The following is a 25,558-nucleotide window of genomic DNA, read 5'->3' on the forward strand; positions in this document are numbered from 1 at the left end:
CCTTGCGTACAGCGTACTTGTGCAGCGATTTCCATTCACCGATGTATCAGACAGCGCGACACCATGCTCAGCTCCATACAACTTGGTGATTACCACGTATCCAGAGAAACAGGGTTTTTGCTAGAGAACCCTCAGGTAGTATATGACAGCTTTACCCCGAAATTATTCTCTTGAACTATGAATAGTAATGACTTTGTTCGGTCACAGCAACTATTGATTTGTTTCAGTAATCAGATGATTCAACGAAAGATGGTTCTGACATATACTCCTTCCACATTCAGCTTGCTCGCGTGAACCGCAGCTTCCGGGAAATTCTCACTTCCAGAGGTTGCGTTCGGCGAGTTGTTTTAGCGTTCCCGGACAAGGAAGTTTTAACGCGCAGCCATGCGTTTCTTCGCTGCAGTCTTTGCAAGTCGTCAGTAGTTCAGTTCCCAGATATATTTTGTTATTGAATATCTTATCAACAAAATCACAATGTACACGTTTTCTAAACTATGTCAATATTAACTGATTATTATGATCTTTTCTAGGAATATTTACCAGACTACTTTGAACCATGGAACCGCCTGGCGAAGTGCATGCCAGACTTGGTATACAGGCACAGCATGAGACAAGCTGTAAAAGAGGTGGGTCACTTTTTCAAGAAACGTCCGAGATTTCTCATTTTCAAATAATATGTGACGGTAATGCAGAAAAATATTAATCCACATGAAATGGAAAAGGGGTAATTCTTTACTAGTAGGAAACGCCAAAATTTACAGTATCGCGGGAAATGGGAAATAGCGTTTGGTCATCTCAGACTGAGCCCTAGCTATTTTTTGTTTAGTTGCTTACGTCGGACCATACCACGCGCAAGAACGGAAGTAGTGCTAAGATCAGAAAAAATGAGAAAAAGATACTCAGATTTCGAAATTTTGAAGAAATCCTTCAGTCTCGTTATTACAGATGCCTCTGTTGGATCACTCCAAGTTGGCCGGGTACCGTCAGAAGCGTCTGGCCCACATGCAACTGGTTCTCATCACATCCGGGTATTTGTGGCAGGAGGGAGAGGCTGGGGCAGTGCAGGTAGGGCACCTTTAAATGTAGAGAGCGCTCTTGACGTGTGACACTTCCGTGTGTTAGGTCAAATTATTGACATGTTCACATTCTTTCAATAAACTTTACTTATGTTACAAAATACAGCTGTAACTGAGTGTGCTTATTTGACCATCACTCATTCCTACAACATGTATTCTTTGTGAAACGGTATATGTGATCGGTCATTTTGTATCATGGTATTGTGGTCCAGTGAAGAATGGGTTAAGCAATATATTTCAATCACAAGCCCCCCACGATGTGTGAAATCTTAATATGTCTGTGATCGTGTGTAGGACATGGGAATTCTCTTGGATAAGTTTAAAAATTTCAAATATATTCACATTTAAAAAAAAAAATGAAACCATGTAGAGTTATTCCTCGACTGCCGAGAGCCGTTAATTTGGGGGATATGATATCACCAACTCAGGAACTTTTCATTTGAAAATAATATATACGGATAAACCAACAAATTTTACTGTAATACGTTGAACGTGTTATTGTGACGCTGTGCTTGTGTAACATATTTTATATTTGGGATTACACTTTCTCAGTAAAGTACAGATTCTAGTACTTGTGCTTGTGCTTTAGCGCAAAACCGTTTCAAAAAGTGTGTTTTAAACTTCATTAATCCAAACAACCTAATTGTTTCAGTATGTGTCCAAAGATTACCGAAATTAAATCTCCTTGCTTGTTTAATGTATTCAGCAAGCATTCGGTTTAACCTCTTGTATCATAAATACCCTCCGTGCAGGACCCTTAATCCCAATGGATATGTAAATATCTTAATCAACACCACCTTATGTCGGTGGATCTTACATAGGTCCATGTGCGTGGCAGACTGGCCTTGCTCCACATGGTGTAACTCCTCTTCCTACAAACACCTGACTGACATGGTCAGAGAGACGGACCTAGATCAGCGACAGAAGCACACAGATTGTGCGGCAATCGTAACTTTGGCCAAGCCGTCGCTTCAACTACGACTACGTCGACGATGAAAAATAGTCGTCTGATGTCCTTGACTGTGACAGAGCGAGTCTCCACCCAGACAACATCAGTCACGTGATTACCAACATGTGACTGCTGTTTCCCGTAAACAATAAACACGGCTGCTGTCTTCTCAACATCCCTTGGAGTTGTCTTCCGTCGACCACAGTTAACTGCTATAAAACACTTGTATGTTGACATGGTACTTGTGTGTCTAGCGGGGCGGTGGGGTACCCTAGTGGTTAAAGCGTTCGCTCGCCACGCTGAAGATCCGGTTCCGATTCCCCACATGGGTACAATGTGTGAAGCCCTGTTTTGGTGTTCCCTGCTGTGATATTGCTGGAATATTGCTACAAGCGGCGTAAAACCCAACTCACTCACTGTATGTCTAGCGTCTACCTGAAAGTGTTATTCTTTCATATGATAGTTGTGTTTGTAGCGTCTCCCTGAGTGTGTTGCGGTACCTCTGTGGCACGTATCCAACACGCTGGGTCTGAAGCCTGTCATCTGTCACCCCGACATGTGTCTGGCCAACTGGAAGTACACTGAGGACCAAGGGTGAGTAGACCGAAACTTCAATCGTTGAAATGACATCCTAGATCTAAGGAGAACCAAACACGGTCCACCTCAGAGCGACAATTCGTCCAAGCAATCAGAGTTTCGCTTTCCAGATCTGGAAAGTGTTAATATTATTTTCCCCCTAGGACAGGGTACCAGAAATATAATACTTTACATTCTAGACGAACCGTATATAAACCGTATCTCCATTCTTAACACTGAGATTATACTTCAGCCTGAACTAAGTGATCATGTCAGCAATATCTGCTTCCACTTGTGTTGGCTCAGGGACATCGAGTTACTGTACACTGTCCCAGGGGGGGTCAAGCAGTGTCTGGTTCTTCAAAGTTACCTGCTTCGTTGAAATGGCCTTCGCTAAAGGTCTGCAGGTGAGTCTGAGACTGAAGAATAATTGTTTCTGGGATGGCGTACCATCGATATTTGAAATGTTTCGTCAAATATCATAAGATGTTTAAAAAATAAATAAAACGTGTTCCAGAAAATACCGAAGAAAAAACATTACCTCAGGTTTTCCCCAAGTAAATAAGTATATAGTGCTTCATTGGCTGCCTTCGTGAAGGATCAGTTGTAGGTAAACCCAACGTTCAACTGGCCAGTCTGAGTAAAGGGTAAACGGGTATGTCATGAAGCTTTCACCGATAACATATTTCGCCTCTATACCTCAGGAATACTTAATGGCGGGTCTCCAAATGGAAACTGGGAAAGATTCAAAACAATACTTCCCTCATAAATCTGCTTGTGTTGTAAGATATGAATACTCAGAAAGGAACTGCTTTGTGATGAGCATAGCTAGTTAACGGAACCACTGTCAGTTCCACCTCCATCGTTCATAGATTGGGTTGACGCGGGGAGCAGCTGCTTTTTAACCAACCAATCAAGTGATGGCCTAGTTCCAGCAAGAGGGACGTCAGAACCTGCACAGACCAATGAGCAACCAGATAGTCATCACACAGCCATATTGCTCGTGCATCATGTCATACGGGCTACGACATCTACTCAGCACATTCGCACAACATCAAGCAAAAACAGCAGAATTCTCTAAACATTCATGGACGGAGATGACTCATATGTGTTCTGTTAGTGAGACGGACGTATTCCATCACGTAATTAATACAGGCAAGCGTCATTTTCACACCGCGTGTATTGATGGGTAATGGATGAACTGCTTGAAGGTGCTGATCATTCTAGTTTCACAGGGTTGTATTTAATAGGGACCATTGCGTCTGTTACAGTCAGTCCAGAATGTTCTGGATGGCGTTATGGAAGATGACAATATCAAGGTCAAATCCGGGTTAGCTGGTCTGACGATAACGGTCGGGAACATGCAGTCGGCCATGAAGAGGATGCACGGTAATGGTTTCTTCTCCTTCATCAACTCCAGAACTGTTACTATACACTGTCTCGTATGGAATCGCAGTAATCGTTGTCGCATAATCGCTCACGAAAACAAACAAAAAGCGTCCAAAACTAACCAAAGCGCGACAACTGGTCCAAAACACTCATTGTTATATTGTCGCATTGTTGTACTTTGGTTCATTTTAACATTTGGGGATTTTGTAGGGGTGGCAACATGCGACATGATTCCATAGTTTCGCTATTCGGTATATATCGAACATAACATCAACAGAGCAACAGCAACAGAGTAAGGCTTAGGCCTGGTTGATAATCCAGTTTAGTGCTTATTTCTGTTAGTCTGTGTACCCCCCTGGGACAGTTACAACATACAACAAACATGTTAAGGACTGTAAATGACGTAAGATACACAATCCAGTAGCATCAACATTCGAACATACGCTCGGATCCTTCAAAGGTGAGGTAGGTGAAATGGGGTTTAACGTCGTACTTAAGAATATTTCACTCATATGACGACGTGCGTGCGTGTGTATGTGTGTTCCAGCCCAGTCTTCAGCTGATTTTACTGTGCTAGCTCACTGAGATACCATGACTACTCCGCACATTAAACTGCCTCTGGTAAGATGATAGTGAGGTTCCCTAATAAATATGGAAAATCATATAATTGTATTTTTCGAGTTTTAATAAATGTTTTATCATCAACATTCAGTCTAAGTAAACTTACGCTCAGTATTATTCGTTACACTGCTTATACTGAGTCTAACAAACCCTAGTAGAAGGTCGCGTCAGCTAACCTTTTCAATTGACCAATCGGAACACAGCCTACCAAATCGCGAAAGCTGACATTCGCACATACTTTTTGAACTTTTACCTCGAAAAAGTTTGTACCCGAACGATTCCGAATGCTATTTTCCGTACGATCGCTTCCGAGTGATGCATATGGAGCACGCAACAACAGTGAGTAAACAGTCGCTGAAAATAGCGTTTTTGTCAATATTCAAGGATGTCAGCTTGCGGAAATATTAGCTAATGATAACCATGTTATCAGAAAGCCCTAGGCGTATATACTGCAGGTCAAATATCTGTGTTTTATTCGGATTTTCGTTTGTTGAGAGATCAGTGTCAGTGACAGGTGAAATTTGTAAGTCCCGCCGAACCCTAAACAGTAGCCGTTGTCTGATTGGTTAAATCCGTTCGGCCGTCTCGCATTTGATTGGACGGTCATGGGTCGCTCAAAGGTTAGCTGACGCGACCTTCTACTAGGATTTGTTAAAACTCAGTATAGCAGTGTAACGAATAATACTGAGCCTAAGTATACTTTTAGTAGACTGCGTCAACATTTCACGTCTGTTGTGTTGATATCAGCCATGTTGGTGGGCAAGCGGAAGTAGTGCGTCAGTGCTGTATACTGCAGAGAAGCGGTCATAAAATCAGGCGCAATATTCAATCCAAATTTATGGTGTCTACCTTTATTGATTGTACAATCAAATTCGATTATTTCACATAGTTATGATAGAATGGTCGGTAAATGTTCATTGAAATCAAGGGCAGGTGATTTGCGGTGTCAAGCGCAACGGTAGTCTGCTTCATAGCCCTGAACCGCATTAATTTCCCCGGGCTATTGCCTAGTCCCCTTTCTGCAATGCTGAATTCCAGAATGAAGCAAGTCTATATTTCCTAAATTTATGAATCTCCCATCTCACTGGAGACTTTTTTTTTTATTTAAGTGGAATTTTTTGTCACTCTCAAGATTATATGTATTCAGAGAACAAACGTTAGTCTAGAATTACAGGAATGGTCCAGGTTTAGTTTCGGTTTAACAAAATATGAGCCCTGGAAATATTGCGTAAGAATCATTGTCTGTCACTGACAATAACTAAGTGTATATCAATTTGAGATATGTGTTTCAGAACACTTGTCGGGTCATACCTTCTACAACACAGTGCGGCCTTATCTTGGCGGGTACGTATGTTTACTGGCAGTTGGGACGTCACGGGTTGACTACGGTCGGTTTGACGGCGCTTTGAGGGGTATTTCAGTTATATCACGACGTGAAAACTTAAGAGGCCGTCTTAATGGAACGAGGCCTTACAGTAGCCTTACTAATGTTGGTAGCTAGGATCCAAGTCACCGAACCAGACCACCGCAACATATATATTTCATAAGTCGTATTTTGCAGATGGGGTGGGGCCTCCAGTCCTCTTCCGGATGGTGTTATATTTGAGGGTGTATCAGAGGAGCCAGTTCAGGTAGGTAGCTGCTCAAATATTTAAATGTATTTCAGTGAGGACAGGCATATTTGAGGGTGTATCAGAGGAGCCAGTTCAGGTAGATAGCTGCTACAATATTTAGATGTATTTCAGTGAGGACAGGTAGAACGGTCAAGGGGTATTTTGTTCAACTACATAATGCAAGTGCTAAAAGTCAACGACAGAAAATGACCAGTCTCCGACGAAACAGATATATTTGGGCGTAAAATGCAATATTGCTGTTAACATTAGTTGAATAGATCACTGAGATTCAGAGATGACACCTGTTCACGAAGAGCATGGAACACAGCAATTATCAGTGTTACCAAAATGTCAAGGGAGACTATGAGACGAGAAAAATATGGGACGAGGAGGGGAGACGACACTAGATGAGACGAAATGAACTCTGACGGAGTTGTTGACGATTCTAGTGATAACGAATCATTAAGAGGAATCCTTCTTTCTGTCAGGCGATTGGGGCCTCTGCAGCTCAGAGCACAACTCTTCAGTTGATAGACCTTCTCCTGGGAGTCACACATTCCCCAGGTAAGTTGACACCAATCCACTGGTCACCCCAGGGCACACACGGAGTTTAAGCAGTAAGGTGTTCCTTAGCACACTGTGACGTCAGTGTTTTCATGATCTGAATGTTCCAGACAAACAGGCCTTCCTGGATGAAATGAGGATCTACATGATCCCCGCTCACAGACAACTGCTCCTTGATGTGATGATTATGCCACGGAAACTGACTTGTATGGGTGAGCTAGATTGTGACATTAACTATTGCACGGTGACGCACTATCCAAACCCATTTTGGTTTTTTAAACTTTGTTTATGTTTGCGTTCTGGTTTAGTTTGATTTTTGCGGGTTTTATTTTTTTTCATTTATTATAATTATTTTTTATTATTTATTTACTTTACTTTATTTATTTTTATTTTATTTTTTTTGTGTGTGGTGTGTGTGTTTGTACTGCTTGACAAATGTATTACAGAAATTAGTGTCAATAAAGTATTATGCATTCTTCAACATTTTGAATATAATATTAAGTACATTGACAACTTACTCGACGCTCATGGGTGCGGTAAGCGACTAATTCATAGGTTTAATTCGAAGTATTGCTGAGGTGATGGTTTCCCAGAATTAAAACATACTTTGTTTGAATATGACAGTGGCAGACTGGGAAGACGCAGATCTGACAACAGCTTACAACAAGTGTCTAGCTGCTGTCACCCAGTTCCGCAGCTACCACATACAGGTCGTAACAAAGTAAGTATATCATTAGTTACTACATACAGGTCGTAACAAAGTAGGTATATCATTAGTTATCACATACAGGTCGTAACAAAGTAGGTATATCATTATTTACCACATACAGGTCGTAACAAAGTAGGTATATCATTAGTTACCACATACAGGTCGTAACAAAGTAGGTATATCATTAGTTACCACATACAGGTCGTAACAAAGTAGGTATATCATTAGTTACCACATACAGGTCGTAACAAAGTAGGTATATCATTAGTTATCACATACAGGTCGTAACAAAGAAGGTATATCATTAGTTACCACATACAGGTCGTAACAAAGTAGGTATAGCATTAGTTATCACATACAGGTCGTCATAAAGTAGGTAACAAAGTAGGTATATCATTAGTTATCACATCCAGTTCGTAACAAAGTAGGTATATCATTAGTTACCACATACAGGTCGTAACAAAGTAGGTATAGCATTAGTTATCACATACAGGTCGTAACAAAGTAGGTATATCATTAGTTATCACATCCAGGTCGTAACAAAGTAGGTATATCATTAGTTATCACATACACTCGGGTCGGAACAAAGTAGGTATAGCATTAGTTATCACATACAGGTCGTAACAAAGTAGGTATATCATTAGTTACCACATACAGGTCGTAACAAAGTAGGTATATCATTAGTTACCACATACAGGTCGTAACAAAGAAGGTATATCATTAGTTCTCACATACAGGTCGTAACAAAGTAGGTATATCATTAGTTATCACATACAGGTCGTAACAAAGTAGGTATATAATTAATTATCACAAACAGGTAACAAAGTAGGTATAGCATGAATTATCACATTCCGTTCGTAATAAAGTAGGTACATGATTGGCTAGAGTAGATTTGGAAAGTGTAGATATATCACATGTATGGTTCATTACAGGTTGTTATGCAGTAGACATATCAAGTGTTGTCATTCAAGTCATTCAAGGGTGGTAACAAAGTTGGTATGTCGGAATTTAACATATACTGTAACGACAGGTACGATACGATTCTGGTACAGGAGCAGTGCATTCCATCTCACTATGGGTTTAGATACTACTGATCTGTATCTACAGGTATGTTGTGTCTGCCTCAAAGAAAGGGAGTCGGGAGAACAACCATCTTGCTAACAAGGGCACCGGGGGAACAGGTGAGATCACAACACTACATAGTTTACACCCATAAATATAGAGAAAGTTAACATGTACATTGCAGTGCTATAGTGATTGTTTGATCGGCATTCTAGAAGTTGGTGAGTCAATAATGAAAGTTAGTAAGCCTTCCAGTGAATTGGCTTAGACTGACTGATTGGCAGCATGGCGTATGCACCGACTATGGCACCAGAACATGGCCGTTACAGTTCCTACTCTAAACTAAACTAAACTGACTCTTTTCAGATCTTCTTCCCTTCCTGAAGGCTCTCAGGGACGACACTAGGAAGAAGGTGAACCTCCAGTGACAGCTGTTCAGGTATTCCAGCCGTGGTAGACGATCCCATGTAAACCAGGGCCTATTCCGAAGCACGTGATAAGACTAAGGTAACCTTAGTGCAATGTTAAAGAATGGGAGTTAAGGTTAACCTTAGTGTTGTCGTCGTCTGCTCCCCTGCAACACCTCTCCAGTTGAAGGCCTGAAGACATATCGATACAAGGCAGCGGTACGTGAACACAGAGTGGACTGTCATGGCTGGTGTTTTGGGGATCAGCAGATGTCATCCATCTGGACCAATTCGGCTTCATTTCGATTTCTCTTTACCACCATCGAACATAATTATACGCTCAGAAACGACATGATGTGTAAACTTATTATTGCTCTATTTATTGCAATCAGAACTTGTCGAATATATGATTATGAGGGATACAGAACACATGGTTGTCTGAATGCCCCTCTGACGTGGACCGAGAAGTCTCACCTCGTATTTGATGATTTGAAAGTTTCACACATCTAGGGTCCGTCAGATCTACACGCTGGGAGGTATTGTGTTATTGTTAAAGCTCTGAGTTTAATTAACCCGTTGTAAAATATATTGTTATATATATTACAACGGTAATCAGATGCCTTGACAAACGTGTTCTTATACTGTACTTGCAGTATACTGATGGGGTACTGTGTAGTGGGTAAAAACGTAGCATACGATCTAAAACAGCTTCTTGTTTATTGCATAAAGCGAGATTTATATTCTTGCACCCTTATCAAGCTAAAGTAACGTCTTGTTAGTACCTACGGTATGTTGTGACAAGCAGCAGATTAATATTACAGGAGATTGATAACATGTTGCATGAGGCCGGGTGGGGAGTAAGAACGTTACCACACGGGCCATGAAGCCGATAAACAGGAGTAGAAACAAGGGTGATAATTGATAGTGTCTATAGTTTGATTAACTCTTCCAAGACCGATGATATGTAATGCCCTTGTGGTATTTGTTGTTCTTAGTCTCCGCTTGGGATCATTCATTTATGTGCCACTTGTTATTCAATTACATGCTGTTATTCTGCTGTCATAACATACTATGTATATATTCTTCTCATCACTTGGCTGTAGTCACTTTTAGCTTGGTAATGATGTAAGAGTATACACCTACACACTCTATGTCATAAACAAGTAGATGTTATCCACAAAGTTGTATGCTTCATAATTGACCCACCCACCTGTAGAATGCCGATCACACAATCAGTACGAGGTGTTCACAAACAGGTGGGCGTATCCCGTCCCATCAGTTGCTGCCGTCACAAATACATGCAAAGGCAGGACACTTTTTCACCTGAACATATGCCCGTGCCTATAAGTTCCGACATTAGGCTAAATGGCATGGATTACCAACCATATAACATTAAGGTTTAAGGATGTAAGGTTTTCCAAGTTCGTCAGATTTAGGGTATGTCTTCCGCAGCCCCTTCCGCTGAAACTACCCGGTGAAACACAAATGTGTGTGCGAGATATTGGAATATAAATAGCGCGACTATAGCCAATGAATGAGAACTTTTTTCTTCCATCGAAATATGTTGCAGGTCCAAGACCTCGTGACCTCGGTGTCGTTTTCTTACGAAATGTGTTGGACAATGATTCTTTGGCATGGATGGGGCGTTTTGCGCACAGAGAAGAAGTGCACAGATTCTTTGTCCAAATGGTGGTCGATGTATGTACGCTTTTGGCTACTACAGATCCAGATTCAATAAGATTAAGAGCAAATATATATTATAATCATTTAAAATGTCAACAGATCAAACGGGGCGGTGGGGTAGCCTAATGGTTAAAGCGTTGGCTCGTCACGCCGAAGACCCGGGTTCGAATCCCCACATGGGCGCAATGTGTGAAGCCCATTTCTGGTGTCCCCCGCCGTGATGTTGCTGGAATATTGCTAAAAGCGGCGTAAAACCAAATTCAGTCAGTCGGTCAACAGATCACACGACGGCCATTTTTGTCATAACTTACATGGACGTGAGTTAACATCTACCTGTACACTTCTCAGAAAAATTCTCGCGCATATTTACACAATGACGTCATTGTTTTGTTTTAAGATATACTTCTGCAATTTGAACATTGGTCTTTATTTGCTAAATTGAAATTGAAAAGAAATAACCGCTATCGCCTATAATCAGAAAATAGCCAACCAGCTAAGAGACATTACAGATCGTATGTGAATAATGAAAGTTTTATCGGCCCCAAGATTATCCAGGGGACCCTCGTGGGTTTGAGGTCCTACGACACTGAACCATGTTATCCACTACAGGAAATGATAAATCTATAGCTGAAATCATTGTTTGTTTCATAAATTATGTGCCGAATTATGTTATTTTAATTGTTTATATGACGGTTTAGGTCTTTAGACCATGGAGTGTTGCCGTACAACAATGATTTTGCATAATAAACAAGTTAAAATACAATCTAAATTATTGTTTTCTTTTACAATACTGACAGATTGAAAGATTAATTCTTAAAAGATAATATCTGCTAAACGGATTCCATATTACCATTTGGACTATAAACGTATGTGTTAATGAATAACTATCAAACAGCTAGGATATCAAGTTGACCGTATCCTGCCTACCAATGGTACCCTTGTACACCCGAACAACACGGGGCAAAAGTCAGCAAAATGACATTGCATCACACACTGGTGCCACAAATCGGGAAATGCCCATCACATGTCTATCATAAAAACAATTTGATAGCTGTACAATGGCTTTGGAAGATGTATTCCTTATCAAGCAGCATGGTCATGGTTGAAGTAACAATGAGCAGCATCCAATTCATTTCAACATCTCTGTGTCAATCATTTTCCAATTCAAAATGTGAGCTAGATGCTGTGTCACCATCCTCATCATCAGCTGTCTGTTTTGGGTGAGTGAGCTGAGTTTCAGCAACATTCCAGCTATATTGCGGCGGTCTGTAAATAATCGAGTCTGGACCAGACAATCCAGTGATCAACAGCATGAGCATCGATCTGCGCAATTGGGAACCGATGACATGTGTCAACCAAGTCAGCGAGCCTGACCACCCGATCCCGTTAGTCACCTCTTAAGACAAGCATGGGTTACTGAAGATCAATATTCTAACCTGGATCTGTCTGTTCGGAGCTGTGGTGGAGTGTATAAATTCCACTACTTACATCTCGAGTCTTTCAACGGCATTTAGAAGAAGAGATACACATAAAGTCAAAAAGTTATGGATGTCAACTTCTTTATTTTGATGGACACAACGTTTCGGAGTATATTTGTACTCCTTCATATATAATTCACCTGATTAAGGTGGACGTCCATTCACCCGATGAAGGAGTAGGGATATACATCGTGTCCATCAGATAAAGAAGTTGTCATCCATAAATGTTTGCCTTTACTTACATCGCCAAACTTCATCGTAAAAGCAGATAGATTTGTTGAACTTTGAAAGAAGCGTTTACGTTTTGTGATAACTGGAATATTACCATTTTTCTCATGTATACAGTCAGTTAAGCGGACCTACCAACTGACACTTCCGGTACACGTTCATAGGGAGGTCCATCTGGAAGAGTACTGGATGCCCCACCATATCTGGTTAATTCTCAATGTTCCACATTGTTACGGTACAGCTGCTGTACGTAGAACAAGGAGTTTAACACTAGTGTTGGGAATTGGTTAAAATCTCTTCATTGATGATTGGTTCATTACAACCGATCAATCATCGAAAATAATTGGTTAGCATCATTTATCAGATTTTCCTGGTTATGTTTGTTTGCACAAAAACATAAAGAAAAAACGTTCATGTAGTTCTTTGGGTTTTTCTTTTGCAAATTGCTCATCTTTATAGGATGACTAGTATGTTAGGGAACATACATTTCTTGGGGGTCTTTAAGATAAATTCAATCATGACTTGGACGAGCTTATAGTGCTCATGAAATGTAACAGACAAAACCAACCGTGTGAAAGACATTGTTTATGCAACAATTGTTCTAGAATTGTTTGTGTTCGATTATGAGAACACATGATCGATTGCTTTGTCGTTTAGTCACTGCAACCAATCCTCGATTATTTCAATTAATCGGACCACCACTATTTAACCACGGTAGTTGTTACTCTTTTTACATTTATCTTCTTTACAGACCTCGCACAATCCTATATACCCTCCAAGGTACGGCCGCACGACATAGAGGTCCACCAATATACCGTCACAATGCAACTTTTATCTCATTCACGTCAAAAAGGGAAATATATTTGTACTCAGTGCATTGAATAAGACTAAGATGTTTATTTTTTGCAAGAGTTTGTAGTGACGTGTTTCATTTGTTCCGAAAACACAAATCTATCTTTCGAAACGCAACCGAGTTATTGATCGGCAAGCAATGTCCTGAGCAGTGTACAGTGGGGCACACATCCATGGGTTTGGTGCTGTACATACGGAAATCACACGTACTAGTTTGGGGCTGCCTTACAGAAAATCTATAGTCTTGTTCGACAAGTTATACTCCTCCAAATATACGGACCTTTCTACGTCACGGTACACATACAACCAGGCAAATCTAGTCGACTACAGATGTGTATGCAGAGGTGTGTCAACAGCTTCAGGTCAGCCTGGTTCACCGTCATTTCGATATGATCATGCGAGATCGATATTCAGGTTACCCTCTCCTTAGCTGTTGTAAAGTTGGGGATATCTGTAGAAATCACCCTTTGGAGGATTTTGAGTATTTGGGGGTAATTGCTCCAAAATATACATCACACGCTCTGGACAACCCATGTACATGTACAAGGGAATTTTATACTTGAAGAAAAATATTTCGAGTCCAAATCATCCGTTACTCCCCTAGAATATCAACTGGTTAGTGTTGGTAGTTACGTATGCCCTACGACGCACCACCTAGACTGAAGATGGGTACTGGTGAAGACATGGACCAAAGCTGAAGGAATTGTACGTCCCCTTGTAAGTTCACAGAAGAGTTGATTAGATCAGCCACATCACCCATTCTTGGGGTCCTAACTTGTGAAACAATCCCATGTTCTACTGGTAATTTCATACACGTGTTCTCGGTGAGCAGGTAAACAGGCGATAGTTTGAGAAAGCATCTTGGACTGCTGTTTGGAGAATTGCCTTAACCATGTTGCAGGGAGTAATTTGACTGGACTTCTTCAAAACCCTTTGATGGTCCGCGGTGTGGCTTTAAAATATAACGTTGAATGATTACTAAAGTTACACAGATAAGCTGTTTCCGTCTGGCACATAGAGCTACAGTTCCATCTAACACCTAGACAGAGTTGGGGTTATGGAGCATAGCGAGTTGTCACGGCTTAGGGATCGTTCATAATTTATGGCTAGGGGGATGATGATGATATTTATGGAGAAGCATGTATAATGTGAATGACACCCCCTAAAATTTATGTACAAAATAGGTGACCCCCCTGCATGTCATGTACAAAATCAACGATCCCCCCCCCTCCACTTCCTATAATTTATAAGCATAATTTTAAAGATATTTTTGTGCACAAAATTGCTGCCCCCATGCGTGTACAAAATTGCTGACACCCCTAGCTCCCCAGAACAAAATGGGTGACCCACAATCATCAAAATCATCAAACCCCCAAACCCCAACCCCCCTCTCCTTAGCCATAAATTATGAACGGTCCCTTAGCAATAAATTTTGTCTTGTATTCGTAGATATAGATCAGTCCCCAACTTCCTTAATAATCTAAGTAGATACCTCCTGTTCCACACGCTTACAGGTGAGGTGGTGAATAGTGGGGTTTAATGGTATGATCAAGCCTAGTTGTTACTATTTGGGGTTTTCTGGTACTTTTGTCATGTGTGTGTGTGTGTGTGCTGACTTACTCTCTCAACACATGTTCATGATACTGCAATGGCGTACAACCCTACCACTATCAAGTACGGATGAATGCACGATTGTAGAATCTTTTTATACCCAAAAGTAAAAGAAAAACGTGATCTATCTCAAGACATCTCACTTCTTTGCCCCGCAAGACAATTTTGTTTCCAGCAGTTAACGCTCCGTATTCCGTTTTCAAAGACACTGTGATTTTAGAGTATACCAACCGGAAGTGTTCACTGACGAGGAAGTAAACAAGACCATGTGCTTGTGAGTTGCCTCGTTGTTATGGATTGACAAGTCTTACCTGGAGTTAATTTCTTTTGTCCAGAAGCCCGTTTGGGTATTGGCCAGGTAAACTATACGTAAACCAATTATTTATCTCAATCAGAATATTGTCACATCATGGCTTCTACTAGAATCATACCGCTTGGACGCGGGCAGGTTTATAATTTGTGAGTTACATGGTGTGACCAAAAGTCACAGCATTAAAATAAAATATTCCTGAAAATTTGAAAATGTAATGTGTAATTTGTTTGCTTCAGACGGACTCTTCATTTCTTATAGTGGATTTGTTTTACCTGAGACTTCCTTCATCACAGTGGAGGTAAAACTTTGACAGCTGGTAATTCAATTTCAAGTGCAAGAACTTCAATTTTAGATGCTAAACAGGCTCTTGCTTTGCTCTTTCAGAGCATTTCTTCGTTATCAAGGGTTACTGAATCACGGAATCCCCTGTTACTGGCACAACCACTGAATCCCAATCTGTAGGATTCGGAAGTATGGCAGAAGCAGCAGCTGATCAACAGAGACGAGGAAGGAAGAACAAAGGCACACCTGTGAGAAACCTCTATTGCTTATCATCTACCTCATTGTGCTGTTCTTTACACCAGAGATAGGGGGAAGGAGTTGAGTTTGGTGTAAATATGACGGACACACACACAGATAATAGTCCTTGTCCCACTGATGATTGCCCAGCTCCTGTCTACACAGCTGCCAAAGGCAGTTTGAAACGCGATATCATTTGTATACAGGCAGGGATTTATGTGTACTGGCTCAGAGGCTGACATTTTGCCCCAAGTCTAACATGATTGTTGGTAAAAATTCCAAAATTGGAATAATATGTTATCAGGTTTGTCTCATTTACCAGTGTTATGTACGTCTTTGCAAAGGAGACTTTCAATGACAGCACGATCAATAGTCTAGAGGAGGTCATAATCTGTTTAGTTTTTCATTTTATCAATAAATGAAACATTGAAATACCCCTAGGTTCAAGAAAATTAAGTTAGTTGGACATGGGCCCTCACTTTGAATTATCGATACGTCCCCAACATGGTGATGTTGTCTTATGTAACAGCAATGGTAGGGAAGTGAGCAATGTTTAGTTTTCGTTTCTGACATTTGCAGGCCGATTCCAGGGACGTCCAGCTGTCCAAGAGTCTGTCCTGGTTACTGAGACATGGTGTCAACTCTGTTGGACTTACATTCCTGCCAGGTAGGTGCACAGTAACATTCATGCCAGCTGACTACTTTATTGAGTCACCTAGGAACAGTGACGATCAAGGTGTTCCAGCGCAGAGCGATGTGTCTTATTCAGGCCTCTAGTTCACCAGGAACTATTATCCTGTAGCCATATAACTTGACAGATGTAAACCATCCAGCTACATTATGGCATTCTCAGGTTTTCACAAGTTAAGCATTACGCCATAACAAATGAGTGATTACAGTCTCATCCTAACACATCACTATGAACGTCACCTAAGTGCACACGTGGAGATTTCACTTCTGATGAGAGAACGTCCATGATAGCGATGTTCAGTTCCTACATGTCAGCCATATACTGGTACTATTTTCTATACCCGTGAAGGTCCGGGTTAGAATATTGATCTTCAGCAACTCATGCTTGTCGTAAGACTAAGAAGCGACCAAGGGGATTGGGTGATCAGACTCGCTGACGTGACACATGTCATCGTATCCTAATTGCGAAGATCGATGCTCAAGCTGTTGATCACTGGATTGTGTGGTCCAGACTTAATTATTTACAGGCCATATAGCTGGACTATTGCTGAGTGCAGCATTAAACAACAAACAAACATGGAGAATAACACTGCATGTGTTTCTCTCCTTTATTTCCTGATGAAGTATGCCATATTCCTCACATTAAGGCTTGTTTGAACCACAAAATATTACAAAATTAATACTTGTGACGTTTTGTCTGCAGGTGGCTTTCTTTACGTATCAGACATACTCAAACTTCCTCGGTTCTCCAAGTTCACATTGGAGGAAGTGAAGAGTGTGGTTACCAGCAACGACAAACAGAGATTTACTCTAGAAACTGACCCAGATAATGGACAGTTGATGATACGAGCAAATCAAGGACATTCTGTTCAAGTGAGTAGAAATACTTTTACAAGAAGTGACCATATATGGGGAACAGATGCTACATTGCATCCTGGTTTATCCAGTGTATCTCCATAGCGTTATTGTTAACACCATGGAACCACTCACTGCAGTGGCTTCATTACCATGCTTGATGCATCATGTGAAATCTTCCAGTCATAGTACTGTCTGGAGCAAGAGACCTCCTGTTGGGGTAGAACCTGTAAAGGTGACGACCCTTCTGAAACTACTGCGGCGAAGTGGTCCACAGCACTGATTATGATGGAGGTTTTAGGGGCGGATATAGCTTTTTGAGAAAGGGGGGTGTACACTCTTGAGAAAGGGAGGGTGCACACTTCATTTTCACCCATTTTCATGGGTCATTTAATAAACTTTTAGGACAAAAGGGTGTGTGTGCACCCCTGCACCCTCTCCTCCCCCCCCCTCCCCCTGGATCCGCCTATGAGTTTTAGCAGTATTTCAGCAATATCACAGTGATGCTCCAGAAGTTGTACCCATGTATAGAATCGAACCTAGTCCTTCAGGGTAATAGGTGATTGCTTTAACCTCTAGGCTACTGATCATGATACAATGGAGATGAAATACACTGTATAGGCCTTATCAAGGAGAGCAAACAGTATTTCCTTACAGAAACACCCATAGGGAGAAATCCATTGGATCGTTAAGTATCTTCAGTTATACTTATATCAGAATGATAGGTGCAGAAATATTGGTTTTCCTCTTATGTAATGCTGAACAAGTGTATTTGTGTAGAGCAAAGATGATTTTAATGATATTGATAACCATGCCTTATAAAAATCAAAATAGGCATCAAACAATATTTTCTTACTTCTTTCGTATGCATTACTTTTCATATTGATGATTAACGTATTCGGAATATGGATATTTGGCAATATGCCTTGTTGCCTCCAGGTTGATGACCTTCAACTGACCCCCATCACAGATGGCAGCGAATACCCGCTCATCATTCATGGGACTTACCTTCACGCCTGGAACAACATTAAGTCTCAGGTACCTTGTTACATATCAGGTAACTTCTAGGTAACTCATTAAGTGAGTTCGGTAAGGCGTAGGTAACTCTTGTGTCTCAGGTAACTAGGTAATGTAACTAAGTGTCAGAACAGTTTGCGTAAGTCATCTAACGTGTCAACTCAATGTCCTAGGTAACTCATGAATGAAGTTTTAGGATAGTAACTCATAACAACTCAGGTGAATTGTAATCACTTTTCCATGTGTGCCCCAGGTAACTTATTCAGTATCAGGTGAATCCCAGGTAACTTATGAGGTATCAGGTGAATCCCAGGTACCGGTAACTCATTATGTATCAGGTGAGCCCTAGAAAACTCATCAACATATGATTAAAGCTTGAGTTAAATTGTCTTTGTTTCAAGGGATTGAAAAAGATGAAGAGGAATCATATCCACTTTGCAGCTGGGGAGCCAGGAGAAGATGGAGTCATCAGTGGTGAGTTGTCTGTCTAGCTGCTGACAGGCTGTTCTGAACCGTCACCCCACATTCCACCCCACCCTTATCTTCAGTAATACACACTGCTGTGCAAGGCTGTTCTGAACCGTCACCCCACATTCCACCCCACCCTTATCTTCAGTAATACACAGTGCTGTGCAAGGCTGTTCTGAACCATCACCCCACATTCCACCCCACCATTATCTTCAGTAATACACACTGCTGACAGGCTGTTCTGAACCATCACCCCACATTCCACCCCGCCATTATCTTCAGTAATACACACTGCTGTGCAAGGCTGTTCTGAACCATCACCCCACATTCCACCCCGCCATTATCTTCAGTAATACACACTGCTGTGCAAGGCTGTTCTGAACCATCACCCCACATTCCATCCCACCATTATCTTCAGTAATACACACTGCTGTGCAAGGCTGTTCTGAACCATCACCCCACATTCCACCCCACCATTATCTTCAGTAATACACACTGCTGTGCAAGGCTGTTCTGAACCATCACCCCACATTCCACCCCACCATTATCTTCAGTAATACACACTGCTGTGCAAGGCTGTTCTGAACCATCACCCCACATTCCACCCCACCATTATCTTCAGTAATACACACTGCTGTGCAAGGCTGTTCTGAACCATCACCCCACATTCCACCCCGCCATTATCTTCAGTAATACACACTGCTGTGCAAGGCTGTTCTGAACCATCACCCCACATTCCACCCCACCATTATCTTCAGTAATACACACTGCTGTGCAAGGCACAAGTTCAGTATTTCATTAATCCCAACATGTTTGCTCAGTTTGGAGGTATCAGTGGCTGCTATGTGAGAACTCCCCAGCACCTCATGCTTGTGTTAAGATTTGATTTACAAATTTAAACACAAACTTAATCAGGAAATCGTTGAACACAAAAGTAAATTTTGAAATTCCGAAATAATCATACGAGACAGTAAGTAATCAATAAGATCTGTTCAACATTCGGTTTTCAATCCATGTCAGTAATATGATTGGAGGAGCAATAGGCACTGGAATTAGTGTAGAACTGAGACTCACGAATGTTAAACTTGGACTCATGAATGTTCACTGTAGAATGCTTGAATCAGGAAAGTTTGCATGGAGTTTTTAAAGCAGTAAGGTATTTTGGTGTTTACATTGAGATGTCAAATCAGCATTTAGTAAGTAGAGAAAGGTCACACTGAAGAATCCTCTCCTTTCACCATCATGTCACGGTCAAAAGACAGTAACCAGATCCCTGCCACATAAATAACATGTTGAACTGGTACTTGTTACCCAACATAATGAGAAGCTCACTTATGAGGGCTAGGGTGGACGTGTTGTGTACCTTACCTGGTAGTATGTCAGTTGTAACTGATGGTGGATCATTGGTTTCATCTTTCAGCCTCCGAGTAGTTTGTTCTAGACTGAAGTATTTCTGTGATACAGCTGTAATATTTCTGATTTTGGTCTATAGGACTTAGGTCATAAACCCCTGAAAGGTGCTACTGACTCAATTTCTGAACCATATTGGTCCTTTGGGGCTATATTGCACATGCACAGTTTGAAAGATTTTGGTCAACCGATGAGTCAGTTGTATTTGTCTTCCATGTTCTGTATGAGTGAGATGCTACTGCATGTACCACAGGGTCCACCTGTTGTATATGTTAAGGTAAGAGCCTATTCACCTCTAAGCCTTAATTTTGCAGGAATGCGGAAGTCCTGTGATGTGATGATCTATGTTGATGTAGCAAGAGCTCTAGCAGGTGGGTAGATACAGTGTAGACTCTCAATCAAGTGTGGAATCATTTTGTCCGGTGGATTTAAAACAGGGAATAAGCTCCATAGTCTGGTGTGGATTTGCAGCCAAGGATGAGGTGTTTCTGTGAGTTCCATCTTAAACTGAGACAGATTTGGATTGTTATAATATTTAATTGTCATATTGACCTGAAAATTGCTTCAAGTGCCAGTTTGTCAAGGCCTCTCCTACCTAAAGTGTATTTAGAAGCCCATGTACGGTGAGAAAGTCCACGTTACACTGGACAGTGTGTAGTGGACATATAGGCTGATAAATGCCAATAACAAATATGGCAGAAAAGAGCAAGAAGGATCTGCAGATCTGAAAATATTGTAATGAAATATACAATTGTGTGTTGTTTCTGATCATGCCACATGATGTAACATATAAAAGTTAGGATGGCTGTAATATTTGTGTTTATTGTTTTCTGGGTGGTGTTTTGTAATGGTGGCTGTTATATGAAACTCCTTCTACATCTGCTGTAACTACAGTGTATATAAGTGTACATCAGCACAGACCATACACCAAGCAGGGAATACACTGTTTTCTTTTCTTTTCACAGCGGGTGTCAAGTTTTTCAAGTCTGCAAATAATGTGATATTGAGTCCAGGCATTGATGATGGAGTTATCCCCCCTAGTTGCTTCAGCAGAGTCATAAACAGACGTACAGGTATTGTCACACCCAAGTATTGGTATTGTCATACAGATGTACAGGTAGTGTCGCAACCAAGTATTGGTATTGTCATACAGATGTATAGGTATTGTCACACCCAAGTATTGGTATTGTCATACAGATGTACAGGTAGTGTCACAACCAAGTATTGGTATTGTCATACAGACGTACAGGTATTGTCACACCCAAGTATTGGTATTGTCATACAAATGTACAGGTAGTGTCACACCCAAGTATTGGTATTGTCATACAGATGTACAGGTAGTGTCACAAGCAAGTATTGGTATTGTCATACAGATGTACAGGTAGTGTCACAAGCAAGTATTGGTATTGTCATACAGATGTACAGGTAGTGTCACAACCAAGTATTGGTATTGTCATACAGATGTATAGGTATTGTCACACCCAAGTATTGGTATTGTCATACAGATGTACAGGTAGTGTCACAAGCAAGTATTGGTATTGTCATACAGATGTACAGGTAGTGTCACACAAGTATTGGTATTGACATACAGATGTATAGGTAGTGTCACACCCACGTATTGGTATTGTCATACAGATGTACAGGTAGTGTCACACCCAAGTATGGGTATTGTCATACAGATGTACAGGTAGTGTCACACCCAAGTATGGGTATTGTCATACAGATGTACAGGTAGTGTCACACCCAAGTATGGGTATTGTCATACAGATGTACAGGTAGTGTCACACCCAAGTATTGGTATTGTCATACAGATGTACAGGTAGTGTCACACCCAAGTATGGGTATTGTCATACAGATGTATAGGTAGTGTCACACCCACGTATTGGTATTGTCATACAGATGTACAGGTAGTGTCACACCCAAGTATGGGTATTGTCATACAGATGTACAGGTAAAGGTATTAGATACTTGATGTGCATTTATTGTCAGACACAGAGGTGCAGCTGTCCCACATACCGGTATTGTCCTCCCATACATGAAGAAAGAGGAGTAAGACAGGGCCTCCTTGCACGAAGCACTAAGGTGATTGTAAGTCACTAAGGTAACCTTAGTGCAATGTTAAAGAATGGGAGTTAAGGTTAACCTTAGTAAAGGTTGCTTCGTGAAAGGAGCCCCTGATCCCTAGCAACAACTGCTTGTCCTTAGCTTTGCAACTGTGGTAGTTCTCTGTATGTCAGTGCTTGTTTGTCTTGTCCAGATATTGTTTATTTAACTTAATTCGGCAACACACGAGGTAGTGAAGCCATAGACACAGGATTATGTAGGATAGGTACAAGGACCTAACATGTCTATAGGTACAAGGACCTAACATGTCTATAGGTACAAGGACCTAACGTGTCTTTAGGTACAAGGACCTAACATGTCTATAGGTACAAGGACCTCACGTGTCTATAGGTACAAGGACCTAACGTGTCTATAGGTACAAGGACCTAACGTGTCTATAGGTACAAGGACCTAACGTGTCTATAGGTACAAGGACCTAACATGTCTATAGGTACAAGGACCTAACATGTCTAAATGTGGAATGTCCTGCAGGAACTGAGCTGCTCTATGGGGATGATGTTGACCCAAGTATAGACGGTGGCAAGGTCAGTGCTGTCACTGCAGATGATCTTGCTGATGAAATGGAGATGTCTCGCAAACAGAGGAGGAAGAAAAAGAAGCAAAAGAACAGCCAACCTGACTGAAGTTCAGCGCTTTGAGGGAGGATCCTTTTGATGTCCTTGGGATTAGATATGGGAAGATTGTTTGAATGAATAGTTCGTTCAGAGAAATGCTTGTTGGATACAGGTGGGATGAAAATAGATTGAACATATGCCTCCATCAAATACCCTATACATCAAATAGATTCTACCTTCATACCATTTTAAAGCACGACGTTAAACCAAATTTCACCTCAACTCACCTCATACCATTTTATATGACTAAATAGTGCCTATTTTGAAACATTTGATATATTTCTATGGTCATATGTTAATGTTTTCATCTGTTATATCGTTGGAATTTGTTTTGTTGTAATCATAGGGGATGTAATTTCTTTCTTATTTCAGGCTCAAAATAATGCAGATTTGTTTATTGTGCTCTTATTTACTTCATTTTACTTATATGTCCAAGTTCATACTAGTTCCTAAGGGTATTTCTCAATATGTCATGGAAGGAAAACCTGAAATGATGACACCAGTAAAACTACATTATGAACATGCAGTATATCTTGTTAATTCGCAGTATTTGACTATGTCTCTTTAAGATGTAGTTTTGATTTTGAATTTCTTGTACAGAAGCTGGTTTTTTAACATTTGAGAATGTTGTGATCCTCATAATAAAGAAGCTGACATCCATAAAACTCTCATCTTTATGTTGACATTAAATGCCATTAAGACCTGATTTTATTTTGTTTTGTTACCATAGTTATTGCATTAAATGGATTTTTATTTCTACCCATACAGCATGATATTTCTTCAGTTTCAGTCTAACTGAGATCTTCAGGTATTGTGTGGAAGCCCGCATTACATTACAGTCGACCTTCTGTAGTTATATTTTGTTACTTTTTATGTCTATATCATATGGCATTTATGTTGATATGCAATGTAAATTTTCATTTGTTTTGATCATGTCAATACAAGTTCATTTTATGTAATGCATTTGAAGAGATGAATGAAAAATATGACCTTTCTCTTGAATCTAAGACATTCACCTGGTTCCTGTCTGTGATGATAAAGTATTTTGGTTAAAGTGCTGTTTGTTTGTTGTTTAACGCTGCACTCACCAATATTCCAGTTACGTGGCTAAATTATCAGTACATAATCGAATCTGGACCAGACAATCCAGTGATCAACATCATGAGTATCGATCTACGCAGATGGGATATGATGACCAGTGTCACCCAAGTCGGCTACTGTGTTGTAAGACTAGTGATGAGTATACTCAACGAAATCTTGTGGGCCTCTGTACATCGAATGTGTTGAACAGACGTTTGAAGTATATGGAAAATAGTACCAGTATATGGCTGACATGTAGGAACTGAACATGGCTAGCATGGACGTTCTCTCATCATGAAATTGCTTCTGAAAAAAGACCCAGAGTCATCTTGTCCATCATTTCTTGGCACCAGCACCCCACTTATTTCTCCTTATGGGGGCAATTCAAGAACTCTTGAGTCAAATCAGTGGACACAGCTGCTACAAGTAAATTAGTCTGTGATTTCACAAATAATCTGTGACCTTGGATGGTTATAAGCTTGGGGCTAAATATTATTGATTTAACTCTCCTTGTATCATAATAAGACGAAAAATAAGCTACTTATTGAAATATCAACATCCACGTTCCTTATAACATTTCATGGCATCCACTTAACAGAGCTAGACATCCTCATCGCTACAGGTATAGCGCAAATGATAATGATCAAATTATTCATACTTTGACCTACACTTGCCATTTTTCAGTATATTCGTCCCATGCATCTTTAAAACTCTGTTTGATTCAATCAGATAAAGCTTGTTTGAAAATCCCAGTCGTCAGGTTATAAAACCTAGCCTTGACACAGTCTTTCCTTTGGTGGGAATAATTTGGCGCACTGTTTCTTAGACTGGTCAAGTGGTTCCAGTGTTTTGCAGTGGTCAACTTTGGTATCTGTACTTAAAATTCGTAATTGATTTCGTGAAGTGGTCATGTTATATGGTTAGTTCTTACAGAAATGTCTCCTAGTCATCATGACATTCTTCATTCAGTGTCCATTTCTGGTGTCCCCCGCCCTGATATTGCTGGAATATTGCTAAAAGCGGCGTAAAACCAAACTCAGTCAGTCAGTCAGTCATTCAGTATCGAAACTTGGGGCAGTGGTAGTTAGTGGCTAAATGTTTCCCTCCTAGCGGCAGCACACGCGTTCCATTCCCCACCCAGGTATTTGCTGGCCCCCCTCTGTGATATGGTGGGATAAAAGCGGCACAAAACCACTCACTCACTCACTCAGTATCGACACGTATCCTTGCAACACATTTGAATTAAATATCTGTACTTCAGACGCCATGAGATACATGAACTGATCTGTACTTTAAGTGTGTTCACTTACCAGGTATCAACTTTCACGATTGTAGCCTACAGAAAACTCCTGAAGACATAATTCTCCTCCTGGAATACATTATGGCGGGACCACAGAGCAACATCTAGTCTTTGATTGGTATCTAGAAGTGATACTCAATAATTCCACGGCTAAAGCCCCGTGCCACCGATTATACCACAATGAACAAGACTGTACCATAGTCCTTTATACCACAGGTCATTCTCGACTATGTGCTGGAGCTAATCGGGTTTCACTCGAAATGTTTCCTGTCATTTAAATATTGTCGGCGTTGTAAGACGCATTACGATCATATTGGTCCATGTTGTATCCCCATGACCAAACATTTACA

The 25,558-nt window shown here is 40.7% G+C and overlaps 2 protein-coding genes across 6 annotated transcripts; both read left to right on the plus strand.

Annotated features, from left to right (window-relative positions):
• LOC124287374 (myoglobin-like) lies at positions 1-11,412 on the plus strand. Its single transcript, XM_046723886.1, is given in 15 exon segments — positions 1-135; positions 531-626; positions 946-1,065; positions 2,501-2,619; positions 2,908-2,935; positions 2,937-3,008; positions 3,873-3,990; positions 5,904-5,955; positions 6,173-6,242; positions 6,713-6,788; positions 6,899-7,000; positions 7,413-7,509; positions 8,605-8,678; positions 8,926-9,033; positions 9,119-11,412. Coding segments are annotated over 14 exon segments (1,158 nt in total). The 5' UTR covers positions 1-63; the 3' UTR covers positions 8,988-9,033; positions 9,119-11,412.
• A 1,958-nt stretch (positions 11,413-13,370) lies between these two features.
• On the plus strand, positions 13,371-23,885 carry LOC124287375 (tRNA 2'-phosphotransferase 1-like). Of its 5 annotated transcripts, none has more exons than XM_046723889.1 (9): positions 13,371-13,569; positions 15,516-15,661; positions 16,230-16,317; positions 17,044-17,213; positions 18,135-18,233; positions 18,614-18,686; positions 20,405-20,461; positions 21,056-21,163; positions 22,686-23,885. In XM_046723889.1, exons 2-9 carry the CDS (start codon positions 15,605-15,607, stop codon positions 22,835-22,837), a joined length of 804 nt encoding a protein of 267 aa, XP_046579845.1. In that variant the 5' UTR covers positions 13,371-13,569; positions 15,516-15,604; the 3' UTR covers positions 22,838-23,885. The 5 variants fall into 5 exon arrangements, with proteins under 5 accessions (XP_046579845.1, XP_046579843.1, XP_046579848.1 ...); XM_046723887.1 differs by lacking the exon at positions 13,371-13,569 and adding an exon at positions 15,050-15,176; XM_046723892.1 differs by lacking the exon at positions 13,371-13,569 and adding an exon at positions 15,069-15,092.
• Positions 23,886-25,558: the final 1,673 nt, after the last annotated feature.

This window comes from Haliotis rubra, unplaced genomic scaffold (genome assembly GCF_003918875.1).
Source record: "Haliotis rubra isolate DU_JTF1 unplaced genomic scaffold, ASM391887v1 Scf40, whole genome shotgun sequence".
Lineage (NCBI taxonomy): Eukaryota > Metazoa > Mollusca > Gastropoda > Lepetellida > Haliotidae > Haliotis > Haliotis rubra.

What these genes read in the sequence shown, in the direction of transcription:
- LOC124287375 (XM_046723889.1), top strand. Translation starts at nt 15,605, where the DNA reads ATGGCAGAAGCAGCAGCTGATCAACAGAGACGAGGAAGGAAGAACAAA. An exon ending in TGGACTTACATTCCTGCCAG is followed by an intron (nt 16,318 to 17,043) that starts GTAGGTGCACAG and finishes TTTTGTCTGCAG; the next exon opens with GTGGCTTTCTTTACGTATCA. An exon ending in ATCAAGGACATTCTGTTCAA is followed by an intron (nt 17,214 to 18,134) that starts GTGAGTAGAAAT and finishes TGTTGCCTCCAG; the next exon opens with GTTGATGACCTTCAACTGAC.